The sequence below is a fragment of the Nicotiana tabacum genome, chromosome 4, assembly GCF_000715075.1.
Source record: "Nicotiana tabacum cultivar K326 chromosome 4, ASM71507v2, whole genome shotgun sequence".
Classification (NCBI taxonomy): Eukaryota; Viridiplantae; Streptophyta; class Magnoliopsida; order Solanales; family Solanaceae; genus Nicotiana; species Nicotiana tabacum.
This window is the reverse complement of record NC_134083.1, coordinates 13,206,255-13,228,694: the sequence shown is the minus strand read 5'-3', so window position 1 is coordinate 13,228,694 and position 22,440 is coordinate 13,206,255. Positions and strand designations below refer to the sequence as shown.

At 35.0% G+C, this 22,440-nt stretch overlaps 2 protein-coding genes and 1 non-coding gene across 4 annotated transcripts; 1 reads left to right on the top strand and 2 right to left on the bottom strand.

The window, feature by feature from the left end:
- Positions 1–2,723: 2,723 nt before the first annotated feature.
- LOC107760385 (uncharacterized) lies at positions 2,724–3,428 on the bottom strand. The gene has a single exon (XM_016578425.1). The coding sequence runs from the start codon at positions 3,426–3,428 to the stop codon at positions 2,724–2,726; it is 705 nt and encodes a 234-aa protein (XP_016433911.1).
- A 5,767-nt stretch (positions 3,429–9,195) lies between these two features.
- Positions 9,196–17,221, bottom strand: LOC107760387 (AMSH-like ubiquitin thioesterase 1). Of its 2 annotated transcripts, none has more exons than XM_016578428.2 (14): positions 16,604–17,221; positions 15,573–15,637; positions 14,843–14,918; positions 14,576–14,767; positions 13,880–13,971; positions 13,203–13,308; positions 11,731–11,777; positions 11,194–11,533; positions 10,996–11,085; positions 10,848–10,910; positions 10,673–10,747; positions 10,236–10,298; positions 9,941–9,993; positions 9,196–9,782 (listed from the first exon to the last, which is right to left on the bottom strand). In XM_016578428.2, the coding sequence occupies exons 1-14, from the start codon at positions 16,721–16,723 to the stop codon at positions 9,608–9,610; spliced, it is 1,557 nt and encodes a 518-aa protein (XP_016433914.1). In that variant the 5' UTR covers positions 16,724–17,221; the 3' UTR covers positions 9,196–9,607. The 2 variants fall into 2 exon arrangements, with proteins under 2 accessions (XP_016433914.1, XP_016433915.1); XM_016578429.2 differs by having other exon boundaries at positions 11,194–11,524; positions 16,604–17,219.
- Positions 17,222–19,242: 2,021 nt separating this feature from the next.
- LOC142180512 (small nucleolar RNA snoR137) lies at positions 19,243–19,384 on the top strand. The gene has a single exon (XR_012709133.1). It is a non-coding gene; the product is annotated as a small nucleolar RNA snoR137 (small nucleolar RNA).
- Positions 19,385–22,440: the final 3,056 nt, after the last annotated feature.

Below are 22,440 nucleotides of genomic sequence, written 5' to 3'. Positions count from 1 at the left end.
GCCCTGGCGGGCTAAACGGTCCCGGGCCTGACGGGCCCAAATCATAGGACCGGCCCATGAGACCGACCCAGGCCCGCTAAAACCGGGCCAAACGGTCCTGGCCCGTTTAGCTCATTTGGCCTGCGGTCCCGGACCGGTCCCGGGCCTGGACCGGCCCACTTGCCACCCTTAATTCCAACTGATGAATATTGTCTTGGGCTCTTGGCTGAAAGCATGTTAAGTCATCAACTGCCTTGCCTTCTACTATTCCACGCCTCAAAGCAAACTAGAAGCAGTTGTTTGACCCAAAATTTAGATCTAGGTTTAAACAATTAGATTTAATAAAATAATATTTAACCGATTTTGTAACAATACAGTACGGACATTATCTAACTAGTAATAAATGACGATAAAACCGGTAATGTTCAATGACCCAAAAATGAAAGAGATAGCATTAAATAACAATAAATAGCAATGAATAGCATTTAAGTAAATAAGAACATGTGTGTCACCCGAAAAGGGTGAGATTCGTGGTTATTCTTTCTGACAATGATGAATGATTGATAAACCTTTGAATATTCGGATTCTTCTTGGATCGTAGGGGAAAAATTAGACAAGAATAGCAAGAAAAAGGTATATTTTGTATGTCTGCAATAAAGCAAGATTCTTCAAAGAATGTCAATGTGTTGTCTTGCAAATGAATATTTCATGTCCCCTATAACTATGTCCATTTCTATTTACAAGGGAATATGTGCCCAAAAAACCCTAATAGTACAGATACAGAGAATATCCACTGGAATATTCTCTTTAGAGTCTTATACTAAAACTAGTCGTTCTTATACTGTTTAAGACGAGTGTTCGTCCTCGACCTTGATCTATGTTGACTCTTCGACCCCACCCTTCATCTCTTGTGAGACCACTTCAACCTTGAACACGACTTTTGTCGAAGTCATTCTGTGACAAGTGGCAGCTCTTGAAGGCTCTCTTAATATTGAAAACTTTAACTAGGATAATTTTTAGCCCATAGTGGTTACAAACATTAAGCTTGAATTTTAGCTTTGTTTTTACAGAGTTACGAATTTTTTTGGAAAACAAAATAAATATCTGAAAGGGGTCGTTTCTTGAAAGTGATAGTATAATGATGCGTTTGAAAGATCTTTCAAAGTTATTCTTTTCTATTGAACGATTGATATTTATAGTCCCTCCCTTTTCTCCCTTTTAGTCTCCACATTTATGATTATTGATGACTCACTTTCCTACTATTTCACTTGACCAAAAGATGTGTGATACCTCTAGCTGGTTCAGACTAAAGATCTCATTTTATGAACCACCAGTGGGAAGTTCTAATTGTAGTAGAGATTTGAAAAAAGAGAGTAGTAAGTATCTAGTCGTGCAAAGCATAATGAATGATTCTTAAGTTTACTTATCTACCCAATTCGGCTGGCCTTAAACAACCTACTTTTAACTTACTTTAATGCACTTTCTGAGTTATACTACTCTATTTGTTTGACTATCCTGCTTGTTTAATATGGCTTGCTGTCAGCCTGTCAAAGGGCTCTTTTCAACAACAAGGAAACCACTCTTCAAAAGTTTGAACCTAATCAAAATATGACATAGTAGGGAGAAGAAAAAAAAAAACTCGGTGCACTAAGTTTTCGCTATGCGCGAGGTCTGAGAAGGACTAGACCACAAGGGTCTATTATATGCAACTATACCCTATATTTCTGCAATAGGCTATTTTCACGGCTCGAACCCGTGACCTCCTGGTCACATGGCAGCTACGACTACCAATTATGTCAAAGCTCCCTTTCATCTTAGGAAAAAGATAAACAGAAAAAAAAAAAAAAAAAAAAAAAAACCAGAGCACTTTTATTGCAAAATTACACCTGTGGGGGAGATATAGGAATAAAAATACCCTGCTATTGCATTCCTCTGTTTTTGTAGAGGGAGTTAGACTTGTTCAGCCCCTCTACAAGATAAGGATATAAGGGTAGTGTATAAAATATCTCGCGTTCACTCATGATTCGGAAAAGAACCACATCCAAAGTGCAATGATGTAGACCGTCTAACCTAATACAAACATTAGTGACTGCTTCCACGATTCGAACCCGTGACCTATAGGTGTTTGGAGAAAATATTATTGTTGCTCCAAGCCTAACGCTCACTTTACAAAAATAAACATAAATGACAGAAAAAGTAATCTTGAAATCAATATGAAGCCCTTTTATATATCAAGACAAATTAATTAAGGGAAGAAACTATAGTAGACAACCATGGAATAAGGTTGCTATGTCTGTATGTTCCCTTAGCCTATGACCTTCTTTGGGAAGTACAGTAAACAATACTGGTATAACTACATCTTTTAACACTCGCTTGGTACAAGAGACAAGGGATAATTAATTTTCGGATTAAATACTAGATGAGTTTATATCACATTTGTTTGGGATAAAATTGCGCTATAACTAATCTCGGGATTGTAGTGTTAAAATATCCCTATAACAGGGCGCGATAACAATTTCGGGATAACTAATCCCGAAATAATTAATCTTGAGCTAACTTATTTCCCAACCAAACATCCCTAAATGAGATAAAATAGTAACCAACTTCTCCAAATATCCAGAACACAGATTCTTTCCTTATGTTGAATGAATAAAAAGAATCAAAAAATCATGAAAAACCTTGAAATAATAACAAACCGTGATGTATTTCATTAAAGTTATGAGAATAACTCGAACACACAAAAATCATTTCTTACTCTTCTTATTATCTTTCCCATTGCAAAACAGAGACCCCAATCCAAATGGGACATTCAGAATTGGACTAATCCGAATAGCATTACCATAATTCTTTCTCAAAGGTGGCTTTTGAGATGTATAAAAACTAGCTGCTGCTGCTGATGATGAATTCTTCATTTGTTTCCATTGCGCACTACTCTGTTTCTGTACTGATTGCTTTGAATTAGGAACTGAACCAGTAGAATTGCTGCGGGATAATAAAGGCAATGACCAAAATGAGCTTTTCTTATGTGTATTAACACAATGAACGCTACTGCTTCTCTTAATACCCCAAAAGGAATTAGAATTCGACAGATTCTTTTGTTGCTGCTCTGATTTGATTTCTTGCTTTGAAATTTCATTTTCTGATGAGGAAACTGGAAGGGGCGGAAGTGAATTAAATAAAGTTTGAGTCTTTGATAGAGGAAACTGTTTTGAAGAAGTGACAAACTTTTCTTGAAGTTGAAGAGGGCGAATTAGGCCATCTGAAAACAGCTCATCTGCTGAAGAAGTTTCTGTATCAGTGCTACTGCTAATACAGAAATCGAATTCAGAATTAAAATCACTACTGGCATTAGTAGTGGCAGCAATATCTTTGTGGCAAAGATTATGGGAAAAAGAGATTCTTGGACTTGTGGCTAAACTTGGAGCTTCAGAGATCATATCAATGGCCATGGTTTTTGTTTTCTTGAGTCAATTATTGAAATGACGGAAAGGAAAAAAATCTAACGCGGTGGGATAGTTGTGGTAAGAGGACAAGGTTCAAATGTGATGTGGGAACACTGCCATATTTGAGGAAAAAGAAAAGTTTTTTACAGGATGTTTTCAGAAGTCAAAAGGAGAGAAGCTAAATAGGTGGTTTGAATTCTGGGGCACTTCACTTGTAGTCGACAAGGCTGGTGGCTTTTGTGTCAAAAACAATTACTACCACGGACTTTAAAGTTTAAAGATCAATTGCAAGTCTAAGATGAGACTTGAGAGTGTTAAAAGTGCAAAGTTTTAGCTTTCCTATTACGGTAAAGAAAATCTTTTTACTTTTTGGGAAGCAATTAATCAACCTTATATCATGGTGCTATCCTCTAAAAGAAAAACAGTCTCGTCAGTATTTTGTATTCACTCAGAGTTTGGGTAAGGGCCTATCCAAAGGGTGTGATTTAGAGTGGAAATGATACCGGATAGCCATTTTTAAGTATGTTGTTTAAAATATATCCACAGTTTACAATGTATTTAAAGATTTGGCAATTTCGCTCAAACTTCAGGACACGACTTCCTAGAGTTTAAACCTCAAAGTTCAAATTTCAGGTCATCATGTCCTAAAGTTCGAAAATTGTATCCAAAAGTTCGAATCTTATATCCTGAATTTTAAATTAGCAGCTCAATAATTCAAGACACTAAGTCCTGAATTTTCAAATTCAGGATACTTAGTCGTGAAGTTTGGGTGATCTGACTAATCTTTACATACATTATAAATGGTGAATATATTTTAAATAGTGGGCTTAAAACTGGCTGCACTTCGCCCTAATTTAGACAGTCTACCATAATGCAACCATTAGTTGCTGCTTCCAACGTTCGAACCATTAACTTATAGGTGTTATCCTCTGTCCCATAAAAATACCATCAGTATTTAGCAGGAAATAAAAAAATTCTTTTTATATTATCCATATATTTTAACCCGTGATAGCAAGTTAAGTATTAATTTTATCAAGTTATCAAGAGTAATATTTATCACGTAATTACTTTATGAATAGCCTACTTGTGTAAATGTTATTTTAACGCCGATCGTGAATAGAATTTAGATTCTTTAGCAAGAATATTGAACACATGACTATGTCCAATAATATCAAATTATAATGGAGCATTAATCTATCACAGAGTTTTCACTCTAGGGTAATAAATAAATAACTAGAAGGTACGAATGATTTACTTACACTTTGAAGCTAACACACCGGACTTGATCATTTACTAGCATACATGTGATATTATACTGTTCATATACTAGCATACATGTTAATCTTATTATCTTGCTTTTGTCTCTACACGTTTGAGTCATGGGCTAAAAGGACAATAAGTAAATTGCGACAAGCCAAATAAAGGTTTATTACCACTCGATTACGATCGCCAAGATGTTGGCTTCTATCTTGAAGCACAAGCCAATTTCTTATATCCAGTCAATAGGGATGTTGTTGAATAATAATGTTTCTTTACACTTAACTAAAGTATCGTTTTTATCTTTACAACTCTGAGAAAGTAGTTCTTTTAGGTAGGAAGCGATAAATCATTTTATTTTAGGGTCTTTTCTCTACTTTTTACCTTATGGTTCATCCACCTCATGTTTTCCTTACAGCTTGTTTGGATGGATGTTACTCATTGTATCGTATTGTATTATTATCCCAAAATAATATTTATTTTTACTGTTTCATTAAAATTGGTTGTATATATTGTATTGTTAAATTCATTGTTCCGGAACAATGAAAAGTCTCATTTTTTGAAATAACCGATTTGGTGTGGTAGGATTGTTTCCTATTTTTCTTTCCAATTATGCCCTAACTTATTACTCCATAATTTTCTTTTACCCTTTACCTTTTTTTTATAATTCCAAATCTCGCACCTATAACCTACTTTGTCTTCGTCCCATTTTTTCCAGAACTTCTGCCGCATCTAACTCCAACGTAAAATTGCTAATTTTGTTCCACTAATTTTGTTAAAATTTACATGAATTTAATTCTTAATCTATTTATAAGACATATTTGGCGATAAATTAGTAGAAAGGGATTTTCTTAAATTATTTTTATGAGTAATTCTTGATAAATTTAATATTTAAACAATTGAGGGTATTTGAATAAACTTATCTGTTACAGTACAGTATGATACAGTCAAACCAAATAGTAAAATGTTATTTAACAACAGCAAATAATACTTTCTGTCCAAACGTTGTATTCATAAAACGATACAATACAATACATTATAAAACGATGGGTAACAACTATCCAAACAAGTTGTTAGTCTTGTTTCGTGGTGACAAAATGGATAAAAGAATAATAATTATTCATTCATATTATCCACTAAAAATGGCTTGGATAATGAACTTTTAAAAAAATAGGTCAAATATGGATAAGATTCATTTTATCCACTTAAAAATGGATAACCAATAGGTTTAACTTTTATATTTATAAAAACTCAAAATTGGGGGTTCATCCAATTTGGGAGACTATAAATCCTTCCAAAATTGACTATATTCAAGAAGTCATGGATAATATAGATATCCATATTATCTAATAGTTAACACAATTTTCATATATATTAATATGGATCAGATCGAATATTTTATCTGTTTTCGCATTTCGCATTTTCAATCCATCCATATCCGACCCGACCTGCCCGTTTACTTCCATAATCATGTTTTTACAACTTTTGGAAAAGTGACGGCAAGAAATGGCGTGTATCTTGGTAACATTTTAGTAGAAGAGGGAAGTTGTGATTAACACCCTTCTTAATTCTCTTGACTTTTTGGTGGCTGCTAACTCAACCACCAACTTAATTATTCCTTCTTCTTCTTTTTGTGTTTTTTCTTTTCTTTCCTCATTTGACTGTACTTTCTCTAGACAACCAGCTCAGATGAATGAATTCTCAGTAAATTACATTTAACAAGGCAGGTCCTATGTTTTGAACACACACCACACAAATAGAAAATAGAAAATAAAAAATGAAAAGTTTAAATAGAGAGAGAATAAGAAGAAGATTCATGATTGTACAATTAGGTTAAGTGTGTTTAATTATTAAAAAACGATCAAGTAACACAAGAAAATTGTTGATTATAGGCCCCTTTCACTGGATAATCTAACATCCATCATTGATTTGTAATTGCTAACAACATAACTTGGCCGCCAGGCATAATTCATTTCGATTGAACCTTGACCAACTTTTCATAGTTAATTAAGATAAATATTAAGTAAATTTTATCACTATTAGGTATTTGGAATTACATAAGATACATTTGCCAATTATATATATATATTACTTTCCTTGCGGATAAAATTAATTATACGTATTTCTACAGGGACATCAAACCTAACTTCAACGCTCTATATGATGACCAGTGTCATGCCTCAACAAAAATGATGACAGTCATTATTATTTATTAGGGGAAGGTGAATTTATTGGGTAATGCTTAGGTCAAGTCAAACAACATTTAATAATAATTACTTGCCCTGAGCGCTATCCAAATCGTACCTGTGTTAATAGACTGGTTCACTCGCTATACTATTAAATGTCATTATCTGTTAGAGACCCCCTCCAAAATAAGAACTTGAAAACCTTTAATTTTGCTATTTGACTTTTGTTACTTTCCTTGGATATAAAATATAATACAAGTATTGTGGATTGATATGACGGAATAAGCATTAGTATATTTCAATTGGAATTAGTTGAAAGGTTGTGTTGAAAGTTTCAGATATATTGGATTGATTCTGCTACTGAAGACATGTTGTCCATTTTCTTCTCAACAATCATATGAAAACAACATATTAAGCAAATAATAAATGTAGTTTGGCTTTGAAAGTTCTTCTGCAAACAGTGTGAGAGTTTCCCATTGTGCTCGGCAACACTTCATTGATTTGGTCTCTCGCTGGGAAGTATAGATGATTATTTCCTTTTTTCAACCACTTCCATCTAGAACATAGAGAGGTGGTTGTCATTTTAGCCAAAACTAGTTCTAACGTTAGATGTCCTAGACAAGGAGATCCGAGATTTTAACATGATGAGTACGACATTTAAAGTTTTTAGTGTTGAACATATTGTATCTTTAAAATCAGGGATTTAAATCTATTACTTGTTGAAAATTTAGTAATTTTTCACATATTTATTATGTTCCGTATGAAAAATACTAGGTTCAGAACCCCGTAGCAAAAAAGCTAGATCCCCAGCTTCCTCACTAGCTTCTATTGTCAACTAAAGTTCTAAGATTGAAGTGACGTCACTAAATTGGATTTGCATCGACTCAGTTATCACGGATTTTACTCGATTTTAATTTGAAAGGAACAGAGATTGAAAACAACAATATTACTGCCAACGTAATCAATAGATCATAGTCGGTGCAATACGGAGAACAATAGAAGGGAGAAGAAAAGCTTAACTGAGAGAATTCAGTCCTTTTTTCATTTCTTCCCCATACTCAAAATCTAGATTTATATAAACTGAGTTTTTAAGGGTCTAGCAAGAAGCAATACATTGCTCACCGTGATAGAAAAGGTAGGAGCAAAATAACAAAAGAACCATTTCTTGTTCTATTTTTCTTTTTTATATAGAAGCCGATGGAGATAAAAACAGTATAGTTTTTCTTTTTCTTGTATTGCCAAGCAGAACAAAAGTTACGGTTGGGTCAACGGGTAATAAGAATAAGAGCTCGTACTGATGTATCGAACCCTCCAACATTGTTTCTTACTTCCTTCTTAAAAAAGAAAGAGCGAGGCAGAAATATTAACAACATTTTAGCTAGAAAATGTCAATCATGGTAACGAGCCCTTTTTTTTAATTGTTAAGAGGTAATCATGGAAATGAACTTTGAAAGCAAGGACGATGAGAAGTCGAGATCCATAGAACAGATGGACCAGCCATGGCGTGAGGTATACATCGATGAATGACAGCCCTCGTTCACCACAAAGCTTCTGTCATGTTTCAAGGTTTTGACAAACGAACCATATTTGACACTTGACATGTGACCAGGTTGTCCACATCTGCAACTAAGGCCCAAGAATACACCTCTTGGCTTCCCAATCCATAGAATCTTCGGCCTGTTGGCCACAACTCCTGGCATTCACAAGCCTTACTAATAGGGCCCCAGAATCAGTGCTTACTTGTTGCAATCAAATAGATAAACAAAACAAAAGTATGTCAAATCAAGGAGCTACTTTTAGTCTCCAGTAGAGCTAATCAAGGGTAGATAACCAGAGCGAAAATTCATGTTATTCCAGACTCGAACGAATTGAGAGATCAAGCCAAATTGGCTGATTCCACCCCAATGGTCATGCTTCGCCACATTCTGCCTTTCTTTGCCCAACCCCAAAATTTGGGTTGCCTCAACCACAATAAAACAACGGACCACTCAATTTACCCAACACAACAAAACAAACTGAAACTCAACCCCAACTCTCTTCAGATAAAACTGGAAACTAGATCTAAGAGAACAAATGCAGAAAAAACTGAGGGGAAAAGAAAAAGATTCTACGTAATACAGACCAGTACAGCTGACTCAAACAAATGCAGCAAATATGTCACTGCAGATTTCCTGAAGGGCACTTCTTTCTACATTAATCAGGAGGAAACATCATGGACGAGATCATTGGAATTTGAGCACCATAAAGCTGCGGATGGAGTAATGCAAAATAGATAAATAAAAAATAATCCTTCCTAAAATGTAAAGAAAAACAGCTGGTCGGTAAAAGTCTAGGACAAGAACCAACAGAACTATATTCACAAAGTACATAGGATAACTGATGCACAGTTGCAACTAAGATGTCAATAGTGTTGACAATATTTTGCAAGTTTACACACATTGCCCGAAAAAGAATTTCTATTTACAAAGATTGTTTATATTATATGTATCCAATGATGCAGTTCTATTATATCTGCAAGAATGCCAGGCAAGAACCTTTTTGAGAAAAATGCCAGGCATGAACCTTTTACAACCTTTACCTGCATACAAGCTGCAGCTTCAACAGCTGCCCGGTAACAACTATCAAATTGAGTATTCACGGATTATGTATTGACATCTTGTAGACCAAACAATATTGCAAAGGCAAAACAAACAAGGATCGTGATGAAAGATGCATCTGCAAATCATTAATCTATGATTGCAATCATCGAAGATCAATGACGTCGAACTTCAATTTAGAATCCATATAGACATCTGTACAATGCTTATAAATTGGGCTACCATCAGGAGGGGGGTCATGAGGATGAAAACCACGCCTCGGACATTGTCGTATTACTGTCATACCACCCGGATTCGTCAATCGGAATATTCCATGAGTTCTAGGATTAGAATACCATGGATTAGTTAGATGTACATTAACTAGGCATGGAAGGGGAGATTGTCATTTCCCACTTCCATCCATGTACCAAAAGTAACCTAAAAAAGGTATTACACGAAGAGCAAAATCTACTTCCACCAGAGATTGAGGCTACTTTACCTTGAACTGTCTCTTGGGGCCATTACAATTGCAATAGCTTCAGGCAACATGATCTGTTTAATCAGTAGTAAAGGAAATGAGTGAATCTAGGATAAGGGATGAAATCATATCATCATCAACAATAAAATGATATGAAATAGGTAAAACATAAATCCAGGTGTAATAGGCCATGTAAACATTTGCCTCAGTGTTCTCTTTTTATTGGTAAAAAAATAAGATACAACATTTTCCTCAGTCTTCATAGACAAACAGGAGATATCCCGGTTGGGGAAGTAAAGAATTCAAGTACAGAAACCTGATATGAGTACTGGGTATGAACATCAATGGATGACATGAAACATGATTGCGTTGGATGTGTCTGTAAAACAATGGAAAGTAAAGAGTCATTACTTGAATTTAATTGTATCATGGAGTATAAACTATTCAAGGTTCTTTTGAGATACAATACCATATGAAGTTACTGGAACAGATTATGTAAAATAACTTGTAGTAGGTACACGACAACATTACAAAGAATGTCTCTGTTACGACTCAATAAACTACAATGAGTATGCTAGGTGTTCTAATAGTGTTACTTGATAGTTCTTTCTACATATTTTATTACAGAAGCATGGCAAGCTTCACCAGATCACAGAAACTGAAAGCTGACCTGGTACAATAGTTTATATTAAGATGATAGCACAATTCAGAAGTAATTTATCAAGGACTGGGATCCTCACAAAATACACTTACATGAATCCACCCAAGGGGAAACAGTGATTGCTTATCTTGAACTTCAAATATTTCCTCCTCATTTGTAGTTTGACACTGCTCAGAAAGAATTCGATCAGAATACTTTCCAGGAAATCTTTCCAAAGAACAGTACACCTTTTTTTCTTAATGAATAATATAAAGGACTCTCACTCACCGAATCTGATGTCGATTCCTGCTTGGGAATGATGAGAGCTGTGACATAAAATCTTCGGTTTTTCTGAAACAAGCAATAGTGTGGATGCTGATACAGCTACAAAGAGATTGGAACTGAAAACACAATGATAAGAATTAAAGGGACATACAAGTGATCCAGCAAGAACACCACAGGTTTCCAGATTTTTGTTAGTATTGGACTTGGCTAGCTTCATGAATGCATCCATCAGAGATGTGGACTACAAAATGAAAATAGGTAAAAGCATTCAACAATGTAAGACAAAAGAGAAGGTGATAAGGAACTGGACAACCAAAATGTTGAATAGTAAAATGTATAAAACTCTCACAATGTGCAATTGCAATGGTTCTTCAGAGCAGATTAGGCCATCAGGTGATGATTTAACCAATCCACATTCCACCTCATCGACTGGAGATGATGCAGGTGGCATCAAATCTTGTACCTCTGCAAGAACAGGTGGAGGAGACGGTTGTCTAATGATTTCTGATTGTAGAGGGCTTTCTTCTGTATCAAAGGAAATCAATGAAGCAGGTTCTTCAAGACGAAGCACTGGCTTGTCACTATCTACCGGTAACATAGATTCCAGACATGGTTTTCCACATTCTGAACTGACGTCATCCTTTTTATCCAAGGATTCATTTTCTAGAGGCTGCAGGAGCCTGTTTTCCCTTCAAGGATTAAGGAAGTATACTCAAAACTCAAATGTAAGCACACTGGCAGGATAAATTTATACCAAAAACAAATTTATCTGTGAGTAGCTCAGGACTGTAGTAAAGCCCTAAATGTGTCATTACAAATATGTTTTGCAAAAGCTATATTTGCACATAAAACATGTTGAAAATAAATCAATAATTAAGAACCTCACCTGGGGATTAGAACAGGAGTGAAGTCAACATTACTTGGATAAGACACCTGCATTTAAGAACAGATGTTGTATTTCTACAGTTAGACTTACCCAATGTTTGGCCAAGCTGCAAAATTCAGCTTATTTTGAGAAGTGCTTTTTCTCAAAAGTACTTTTGGTGAGAAGTAGTTTGTGTTTGGCTAATTAATTTGAAAAGCAATTCTGAGCAGCAATTAGTATTTGGCCAAGCTTTTAAAAACTGCTTCTAAGTGTATTTTTCTCAAAAGTGCTTTTCAAAAATGTGCTCTTGGAGAGAAGCTACTTTTTTCTGTTTCTCCAAAACTGCTTCTGCTTCTCATCAAAAGTACTTTTTTTTCTTCCAAAAGTTTGACCAAACACTTTAACTTTGAAAAAAAAGTGCTTCTAGGATTGGAGAAGCTTGGCCAAACAGGCTATTATAGTCCTTACAATTCCTGGGAAACGTTTGTTTGTCAGGACTCCCGACTCCCAATCTATGGCTATCCCATTCCCAGAGGGCTTCATTTATGTCTAATTACCTATGATCATAGACCAGATAACGAAGAAAGAGAACAGAGAACTAAAATAGAGGAAAAGAGTGTGATGAAAGCATAGTAGCCTCTGGCAAATTGTTTAGCACAAAGAGCACATGGCTCAATGCACAACCCTTCCCACCCAGATTTAACGAAGGAAAAGGACTGCCATGATAACCCCCCCGTAACCTGCTCTGCTTGGGTAGTTCCACGTCCTACCGAAGAGAATGCAGAGCTACCACCTCTATTGTCATATTAGCTCTTTTTTGCGGTAACTCCTCTAATGGTTCATCCTTTGAGGTTAGGATGACTGAGAGGGTTAAAGGATCAACACTGTAAATTTCAAGAGCAGAAAATTCACAAATTTGAGTCATCAACCCGGTAGATTGCTTCAATCTAGTATTTACTCAATCCATATATATATCTTCATTGGGTCAGCCTTCCAGTATAGGGTGCCCATCTTTCCTGATAATTTAAATAAATTATAATAGGGGAATAGAACTCTTCACCCCTACCAGAAGGGACAGACTGAAGGTGGGTAGGGCACAAGGAAGATGAAGAAAGGCTGGAAATGTGAGGAGATGCAAAAGTGTTGAGTTATCTGGGGCAGAAGGAAGGAATTGATGAAGGTGACGGTGGTGGCCGTTTTTTCTCTAAATTTTCTTTTCTGACGAAGCATTACATGTCTCTCAAGCGTTGCCAAGCTTGTGCCAGAATTTGGTCGCATAGATGCATGAGAATGAATTAATCATAAAAGAAATACGTGACTAGGACAACTGCGTCTTGTTTATGAGTCAGAATTTCATGATCTCACTTATGACGATTAAAACTGTATTTTACTATGTGAAAAACATAAAAAATATCCTTCATGCTCCCCTGTCACTAGCTTGAGGACTACAATTGTATTTTACTATGCTAAAAACACAAAAACATCCTTCATACCCCTCTGTCACTAGCTGGAGGTTGCCACTGTCCTCGAAGTCCATTTGGACCCAGGATGGAATGTCTGGTCAGAGTTTCTTCCTTTGGTCGCGGTATACTAAGTGACCTAGAAAAGTAAACAGAAAAATAAGTAAATAAAGAAGAGTAACATTGAACAAATAGCTGACATCCACCAAACATAAGCTCATTTTCACCTTGACTAATGCATTCTACCTCGTCCACTATTGTTTTTAATCAACACACCACGCCAGCCTAGGAAGAGATTTTACTTGCAACTGCTGTACTATATGTTTTCAGTGTGTTGATTTGTGTTTGTTGCTTTTTATGGACAAGTTAAACCTAATGCAATTACTTCTGGAATGTTTTTATCTAGCACGGCAATGCAAAATGTATCTTTATTATTCAATACCCGGGGCCTTAGTAAAATAAAAGAAAATCATGATTTGTAGTTTCCAAGGAATAACAGCTACAAAGACGTCTATCTCACACTAAAATCTGCGGATGGTTCATTTATAAGCATTGTAAAATGAAGAGATTCCACGTGCAATATTCAAATTTAGTGAGAGCCGCAGACTAGGGCCACAATTAAGCAACTACTCCATGCAATTGAAGTGCCTTGATCAGGCACATTGCATCTAGAGATAAACTACAGAGTAGTCCTTATTGGAGAAACTTACAAATGGCGCATCTGCTCATTTACTGGCTTCACAAGCAAAAACTGCTGGGTTCTTGGGACTTGAGACACAAAATCTCGAACTGGTGCTACTACCTGTGAGATGCGGAGACAACGTCCATCAGAACAGACCATTAACACAAGCTGTACAATCAAACACCTCGTCTCTATGGATCATGGTATCTATGGTTATGAAGCATCTTTAAAACAAAGCAATGGAATAACAGTAGAATTGAAACTACAAGGTCCAATTCAGACCCATGAATCTAGTGTTTCACTGTTTTGTTCACCACCTTCTACATTATCTTAAATAAAATATTCTAGGCAATTTAACACACCACACATTTTCAACTTTAAGGAAGATGAAACAACCTATGGCTATGATGCACCAAACTTTTCCCAAAACTTAAAAGCTTTGTTTCTAGCAAGCCCCTTAGTGGAATTTTCTTGAAATAGACACCTTAGTGGAATTGCGTATCACTTTGGTAAGCTTAAAACAAACAGTTTCTTAACAATTCCAATGCATCTCTTGATTTCTGGAGCACTCCACACTGGAAATCGATACACTTTCAAGAAAATATGAAAGACAAATAGAACCCTCAAAACCAAATATGCACACATCACGACCAAATCCAAGGCAGCTAAACAGGAAAGCTTGAACAAAATGACACCTAATAAATAGCATGTACGTGATGCATACCTTAGTTGTTCCACAAGCCTTAGGGTTTTGCTTATTGGCTGGATAAAACTCTCCTGAGAATCCTAAAAGAGTATTTTGATGATGATTGTTCCCCTTATTCACTTGATATGTGCTTTTTCTATTTAGCTCCTCGAGTTTCTGTTGAACTATTGGCTTCAGTTGCTCAAGCTCAGCCACAGCATTTAGTAATCTCTTGAGATCAGACACAAAAAGTCAGATTAAGTGAACTGTTACACATGAACACTATGAACAGAATGGAATATCTACCTTTTTTAGATAAATTTTGTTGCTCTGCAGTGATGCTCGATAATCTCGATGGCATGGTATTGTCTCAGAGACCAAACTTAAACAGAAAAAACAGCAATTTAAATACAAACTTCAGGGGTTCAGAAAGTATTTAGGACATCCAAATCATCAGAATCACTTTGTAATTCAATTGAGGCTCTAGTTTAAATAGAAAATAACCTTAAAACTTAGGGTTAATTACAAGGCCCTAACTTGAGGTTACTCTATCAGACATAACCCATCTTTAATTTGAATTGGAAAACCTCCCACATTTCAAAGTTTTGAGTAGCCAAAATCTTTTTCTCCACATAAATTAACTTACTAGCTCACTGGATAAGAATGTGAATTCAAAACGAATAAAAAAATTCAAATAGTACTAACAAACTTTTAAAACTCATTTAGATAAAGTATTTTTGTATGCTTCTCTGTACCTTAATTTAGTAAGTGATTAGGAAAAAAAATTCTTTGAGGCATCCGCAATTAACAAATTTGTTTCTTAGGAAATAATACTATTATCCAACAGGGCAGCTTGGTCAACTCTGTAGTAAAAAGAAAAAAGGTTTGGCTACTCAAAGCTTGAAATAAGGGAGGGCTTCTAACATTTCAAATCCACATCAGAAATTAAGCATAACGAATAATAAAGCTCAGTGCAAGCTTCTGACATTAACCTGAAACAAAATATAGCTTTGGGTCATTCTACTTCCCTTCTCACCTTGAGAATCTAAGAAGCATGACATATAAATCTATGACGTCTCCCTCTGCGCGGAAAATGTCAGCCTACAATATGGAAAATATATCATTTCCTGCAATATCAGTCTAGAGAATAAAGAGGAATTTGGATTCAAACAGAAAGTTACTATATAAACAATTACCTAATTGCAAAGCACTTTAGTATAGAAAGATATTCGATGGACGACAAGAGTCATAAAATGACTTAAAAGTTACTAATCATTGGCATATCAAAACATAAGTACAACAGACAAAAGTGCACCGCCAAACAAGTACCATGCTATAGTTGAGAAATATGAAGAATGCAAAGAAGAGGCTCTAGAGTAATAGCAAGGGATAGCAAACTATATTTCTATTACAGTATGGCAGGTCGATCAAATCGAAGGGAATAATTTTTGGCTAGCAGAGATGAACTAGCAAGGGTTTCTCAGATCAAGAAAACGGCAAGCAGCAGACAGACGTTGCCCCAACTAACATCAAAGTGGAAGAACTTCATTTGCTCTATTAGTCTATTTCAAGTTTTCAACAAAGCATGAACCATCCAACCACCTAAAATTAACATTCCATTTTTTGGTTCACCAATTATTATTTTAGCTAGAAAACATTATAATCAGGGTAGAAGTAAATGGTGAACTCTTGGTAGTGGTAATCCTAGAGACTAAAAAAATTATTTCTTAAGTATTGCATTCTGCTCACTACTAATTTCCAATTAAGGATATGATAAATAATTTCAAGAAATTCAATACAATGATAATTATAACAACGCAACAATAACAAAATCTATCAATAGTTCTCAAATGAAAAGCCGCCAATAATTTTCAGTATGTTTATAAACCAAATATACTTTGAGTGGAGACGTCAGTAATTCATGTTTCAAGCTTAAGAGCTGTGCATTCAATGATAAAACTTGGATCCTTGGACAGGCGATCTAAAATTCACTAACTTAGTTCACAATTCAAAAAAAATACAAATAAGGATACAAATTCATAAAGTAGGTAATAGAAAAAGGAAGACCTGTTTGAGGACATTATCAGCGATCCGATAGTAAATTCTCAGAGAGATTCGATTATCTACATCGAGTTTCTTCGTACGCGCCTCGATGTTGATTTGACCAGAAGACGACCGCGTCATCATATTGAAGAACTCGTAGAATTCCTTTTCTTTATTTCTGTTTTCTTAGCATTCAATTGAGGTCGATCGTAATCTTTGATCGGACATAGACAATTGAGTCTCACAATGGCTGCTCCGGCTCGTGCTTGGAAGAGAAAAGCAGAGATTGGGAAAGGGACGGGCGAGTAGAACAAGAAGGTCATTCAACAATCAAACGGGGGCAAATGTGGAATGATATTAATTATTAGGGCTCGTTTGGCTGCTCTAACATTGGTCTCTGGGGGAACACTTCAAGTGGGATTTGGCTCCTCCCAATTTCTCTTTTTTTCCCCATTCAATGTCCAATAATTGCTTTGGAACATTGTCTAATATAACATTGTCTAATAAAAGTAAGATCATACCCTCGGCTTGAATCCAAAAGCTTTCACTAAGAAGGAAGGAGTACTTAAAACTCCACCGTAACTCTTTATCGGTGATTCTCTCAATTTTACATTCTCTTCCTTTCCTCTTATTTCCTCCAGTTCATAATAAGTAATTATTTTATTTTTAGCACGCCAATTAAGGAAATATGAACTCTTAGAGAAAAAAATATATTTACTAAACTAACATTAATTAATTGTTACCTTGATACATCAGAATATTTAAATAAGGGCAAATTTTGGAAAAAATAAAATTAATTCCTTCTTGCTTATGTAAATGGACTCTTATTTTAGACCAAAATAAAAAGATAAAATAGTCACTTGTTATGGATCGGAGGAAGTAATACTTATTTAGATTTGTTACACTTGTCATGTCATATTTAGATATTATTGAAGATCCAAAATTATTTAACTAAACAATAGTCTTAAAGTTTAAACATTATTTTGTGGTACTATTCACACTAACAATACTATACCATAAGACCTTATTATTTCAATATTACAATTTTTATATTATAAAGACCTCATTTATTTTTATTAAAAGTAAAACGTTGGAGTCTAAATATATGCCTGGATGTGACTAAATTTTATCTTTATTCAAAGCTAATAATGTATAATTTAAATAAATTACTAAAAAATAATATAACCATAAAATATTAGGAAAACTAGATACATGGTGTTAAGGCCGGCAACTTGGTCGGGTCAAGACGGACTCGGGACCGCGGGTTAAGTGGGCTAAACGGGCTGGGACCGTTTGGCCCGCTAGAGGTAGGTTCGTGCCGGTCTCATAGTTTTAGCTAGGAACCGTTAGGACCAGGCTTGTTTGGCCCGCCAAGAGACCGGGACCGGACGGTCCCTTGGAGGGTCAAACAGGCCTAACGGATATATTTTTTTAAAAAAAATAATCGTTTGGCTTTTGAAAAAAGTAGTCGTTGGGAGTTCAAAAAATAGTCGTTGGGTATTTAAAAATAGCCATTTAGCCTCCCCTCCCCCCACCCAACTAAGTTTTAACCCCAAACATTTTATTATTACACTTTTTCTCTATTTTCTACTATAAATACCCACTCATTCTTTTATTTTTCTTACAAAATCAATATCAATCTATCAAAATCTCTCTCTAATTTTTCTCTATACTTGCTACAATTGTTTACTTTATTAAAAAAAAATAGTGAAAAAATTATGAGGTTGCTACTATTGCTTACTTTATTCCGAAAAATAGTCAAAAAATATTGAGGTTGTTACAATTTGTGAAAAAATTGTGAAGTTGGTGAATTGGGAGAAAATGACAAAAATTGTCCCTTATCTTTAGGAGTAGGTTTATGATAATCCCTTAAATATGCGTTTGCCGTTTTTAGTCCTTTAAGTATTAAAAAACTTATCAATTTTGGTCTTTGTCTACTGTCAATTTATTTTAACAGCTTGCCCTAACGTCAAAACATAAAATAATTTAGCGCTTTGTCTTTTATTTCTCTCTCCCCGTTTCTTTTTTATCTTATCTGAGTAGTGGGTGGCGGCGAAGGCGGCGACGGAGAACGGGAACCGGTGGAGTTAGGGATAGAGCTACTGCCCTATTTCTTGTAAGGTTTATGGCGGCCCATAATATCTCTTTCTCGCCGGTCCAACCCATTTTTCAGAACCCATTTTTCCTGCTTTACTGCGATGAAGATTGTCCGCTATCTGAGCCTTTCATTAAATTGGCAATGAAGGTTGTGCGGACTTCCCCAAAAAAAATTTATTAATCTCTTTCTATATGTTATTTGCTCTAGTTAATGCATTCTCTTGATTTGCTTTATGAGTATTAGCATTTAAACAAAAGCCCGCAAAAAAAGTTTTAATTTGTATGTGCTATTTGCTCTAGTTCATGTATTTTCTTGATCTTGTATTCAAGTATTTACTTTTTTAGCTGCTTTATGTTAATTTGATCTAGTCGAAGAGGATATATTATTATTCATATACTGCTGCAATATCAGAATATCTTGTTCCTTTTGCATTCAGCTGTGCATTAAGTTAGTTTTGATCAAGTTTGATGTCGCATTAGCTTGAATCCATTCAAGTCTTTAGATGTTTATACATCTCCTAATGACTTGTATTTATTATCTGTAATGTAGATAATTTAGTGATAAAGTTGCATCTTACTTGTGAACACCTCTTAATTTTATATATGGGATATTCCTGTTTTGGAAGCATAGATTCATGTCTTTGCCAGTATTAAACATCGTGATGAGTACATAATGTTGCATCGTATTACCTGTCTTCTGGTACAACCCTTATGCCAACTATGCAATGTTATGCTAATTTGTATCTTATATTTATTGCCTTCACTTAGATGCATTACCTGATTTAAAAGACAATAACATTTACGGTCTTAAAATAGTTGCATGTATTGGACAATCTTTATTGGTTGAAAATATTGTATGTTGTGCACAAAAGTGTAACTTTGTCATTGCATCTCTATTATGGCTAATTTTGTGTTTTGCATTCACTATGTGATTAGTGGTACAAGTTGAATAGACAATAGTATTGTACTAGATTCTACCTTTAACGCCTTTGATGTTCTTTGGGTTACCCTTTGAAGCAGTGTAGCTATTGGATGCCATGATGATAGAATTCTCTGCCCCTTGGCTCTGTCCTAACACCGGGAACTGGATATTGAATTTGAAGCTTTGGCATATGCAAATCATGGCTAAAGTCTGTATGAGATAAGGGCCTCCGATCGTGATGTAAATTACAAGTTGTTCAGCTGAATAATAAATATTGCAGTTGTCTTTCTCAATGTGTAGTAGTATTTTGTGGTTCACTTTAGATTATTAGTTGAAAGACAAGCAAGGATAATAGTCATTTCTACTTAATTGCAAGGATAATAGTCCTTTGTACTTAATTATGTAATGAAAGCGTCACAACGGTTGGCTATTTTGTATTTTATTTATTCTGAGTGCATATGCCCTTGGTCATCATTTTATTTGAGTTGTGATGATATGCTAAGCAAGTGGAATGCTAATAAATAATCATGAAACTGCAGAAAATATTGTTGTAAAATAAAAAACACAATTGAACCAAAAATATAGTGTCATTTTCATGTTAATAAATAGACATTACATCAATGAAACTACAGAAAACTGCACAAAATTGCAAAAAAAAGAGCATAAAACTAGAAAAAACTGCATCAAATTGCAGAAAATAACTTTTTTCTAAAGTTTGTGACATATACTGCATCCTAAAGTTTTCCGCATCAATGTCCAGTATTGTGACATATACTGCATCCTAAAGTTTTCTGCTTTATTCTCATTTTTGTCCTACTTGCTCCCGTTTCATCTGATTCTTTTCTTCTTAACTTCTGTTTTCTTCCTTTATTACTTTGTCTTACTATTTTTGGAGGTAAAGGAGGAATATTATCATATTGTGGCCACATGTTTTGATCATTCATAAGAAGAATGGCAAATTCATAAATTCTTCTATAGGTGTCCACCTTATAACAGTCATCAACATAAGAATTAATTTTATCATTTTTAGCCCAAATTGCAGCTATGGCATACTTGCAAGGAATTCCTGTCAAATTCCATTTTCTACAGCTACATTTTCTATTTAGTAAGTCCACAACCCAATTATCATTTATGCTAGCTCCTATAAGCTCATAGTTCCACTAATTTATCTTTCTAGGAATATATTCAGCAACAACAACTTGACTTTTGTGCAACACATCCTTAATCCTGGGGCAAATATCATCAGAACTCCACATGACAGATTTATTCCTATTTGTTTGTATTCTTATCATAAGTAGATATCGAATTTTCTCCAAAAGAGTGATAATAGGCTTATCCCTCGCCTCCAATATCATATTGTTAAAAGCTTCACACATGTTATTCAATAAGGTATCACATTTCACATTTTCAGAAAAGTGAGATCTAGAACATTCACTAGGTGACTTATCTCTCAATCAAGAAGCAGTTGCGGGGTCTAAATCAATTATTTCAAGCATGCATTTATCAAACCACTTTATTGTTGTTGCACTAGCAGCTTTTCACAGTGCATTTCTCAATGTGTTACCACTAAATCCCGCCCTCTTAAAGTTATTATGCAAGTATCTCATACAAAATCTATGAGCCACAAATGGTAATACCTCATTAAATGCTTCTATAAAACCTTTTTGCTTGTCTCACATGAAGGTCCAATTAGCTCCATCATCTATCTCCAAGTCAAGCTTTAAATGATTCAGAAACCATGCCCATGACTCGCGACATTCTTTCTCCACAATTGTATATGCTATCAGATATATATATTATTATTAGGATCAAGCCCAATAGCAGTTAATAACTGAGTACCGTACATTGGACCCTTGAGCCAACAACCATCCACTCCAACTATTCTTCTGTAACCACTCTTGAAACCTTCTTTGCAAGCACTAAAATAAATATAGAATCTCTGAAATATTTTAGGCTTGCTAGGATCCTCATTTTCGACCAACATCATATAAACAGAAGTATTTGGATTTGTTCTTACTAGTTCATTGCAATAATTCCACACCACTTTGAATTGATCAGAAATATCTCTATCGATAATTGCAATGGCCTTCTTCTGCCCTTATACATTTAGATAAAGTCACATGTGCTCTTAACTGTACACTCACATGATCTCTAAATTTGGAGATCTTCCAATTCCTATTTGATTTTATGGCATCAAGATCTTCTAGCAATGAATGAAGATGTGACAGTATTATTATAATAATTTCAATTCTTACAATCATTGGTGGAATTATATATTTTTATCTAAAAAGCGTTATCCCTATACATTTTCAATCTGGTTTCACACATTTTGCTCTTATCCTTTCTCTATCATTCTTGCACCATTCTATATACTTTTCTTGATTAACTTCATGAGTAGTCACAGCATTCTTGAACTCCTTTTTATTTTCGAATGTCATTTCGAATGCTAAGACGGGATGTAACCTATATGTTTTTGAATTGAACTTAGAAAAGTTTAGACTGTCAGAATCAGAATCACTTTCCAAGCTGTTAAACCCCTAAGAGTTAACAAAATCAGAATCTCCTTCTTCATTAGCCATCTTTTTTCGAACATCTTCACTAACCTTATATCTATGTTTCTCATTTTCACTCCTTCTTAAGATATCATTTCATCCTCAAAATCATTATCCGAGTCCTCAAAATCATCTGCACTTGAAGAATAATCAGCTCTTCTTCCAACAGATTCTTGGTGTTCACTTGGTATGTCGCTATTTTGTCCTTTATTGAAAGTTGCCTCAACATCCACTCCGATATAAGAGTCTAAATGTTCAAAGCAAACCTTAATTATCCTATCTACAGGGAT

What these genes read in the sequence shown, in the direction of transcription:
- LOC107760387 (XM_016578428.2), bottom strand. Translation starts at nt 16,723, where the DNA reads ATGATGACGCGGTCGTCTTCTGGTCAAATCAACATCGAGGCGCGTACG. An exon ending in AATGAGCAGATGCGCCATTT is followed by an intron (nt 13,309 to 13,879) that starts GTAAGTTTCTCC and finishes TTACTTTTCTAG; the next exon opens with GTCACTTAGTATACCGCGAC. An exon ending in AACCATTGCAATTGCACATT is followed by an intron (nt 11,086 to 11,193) that starts GTGAGAGTTTTA and finishes TTCATTTTGTAG; the next exon opens with TCCACATCTCTGATGGATGC.
- LOC107760385 (XM_016578425.1), bottom strand. Translation starts at nt 3,428, where the DNA reads ATGGCCATTGATATGATCTCTGAAGCTCCAAGTTTAGCCACAAGTCCA.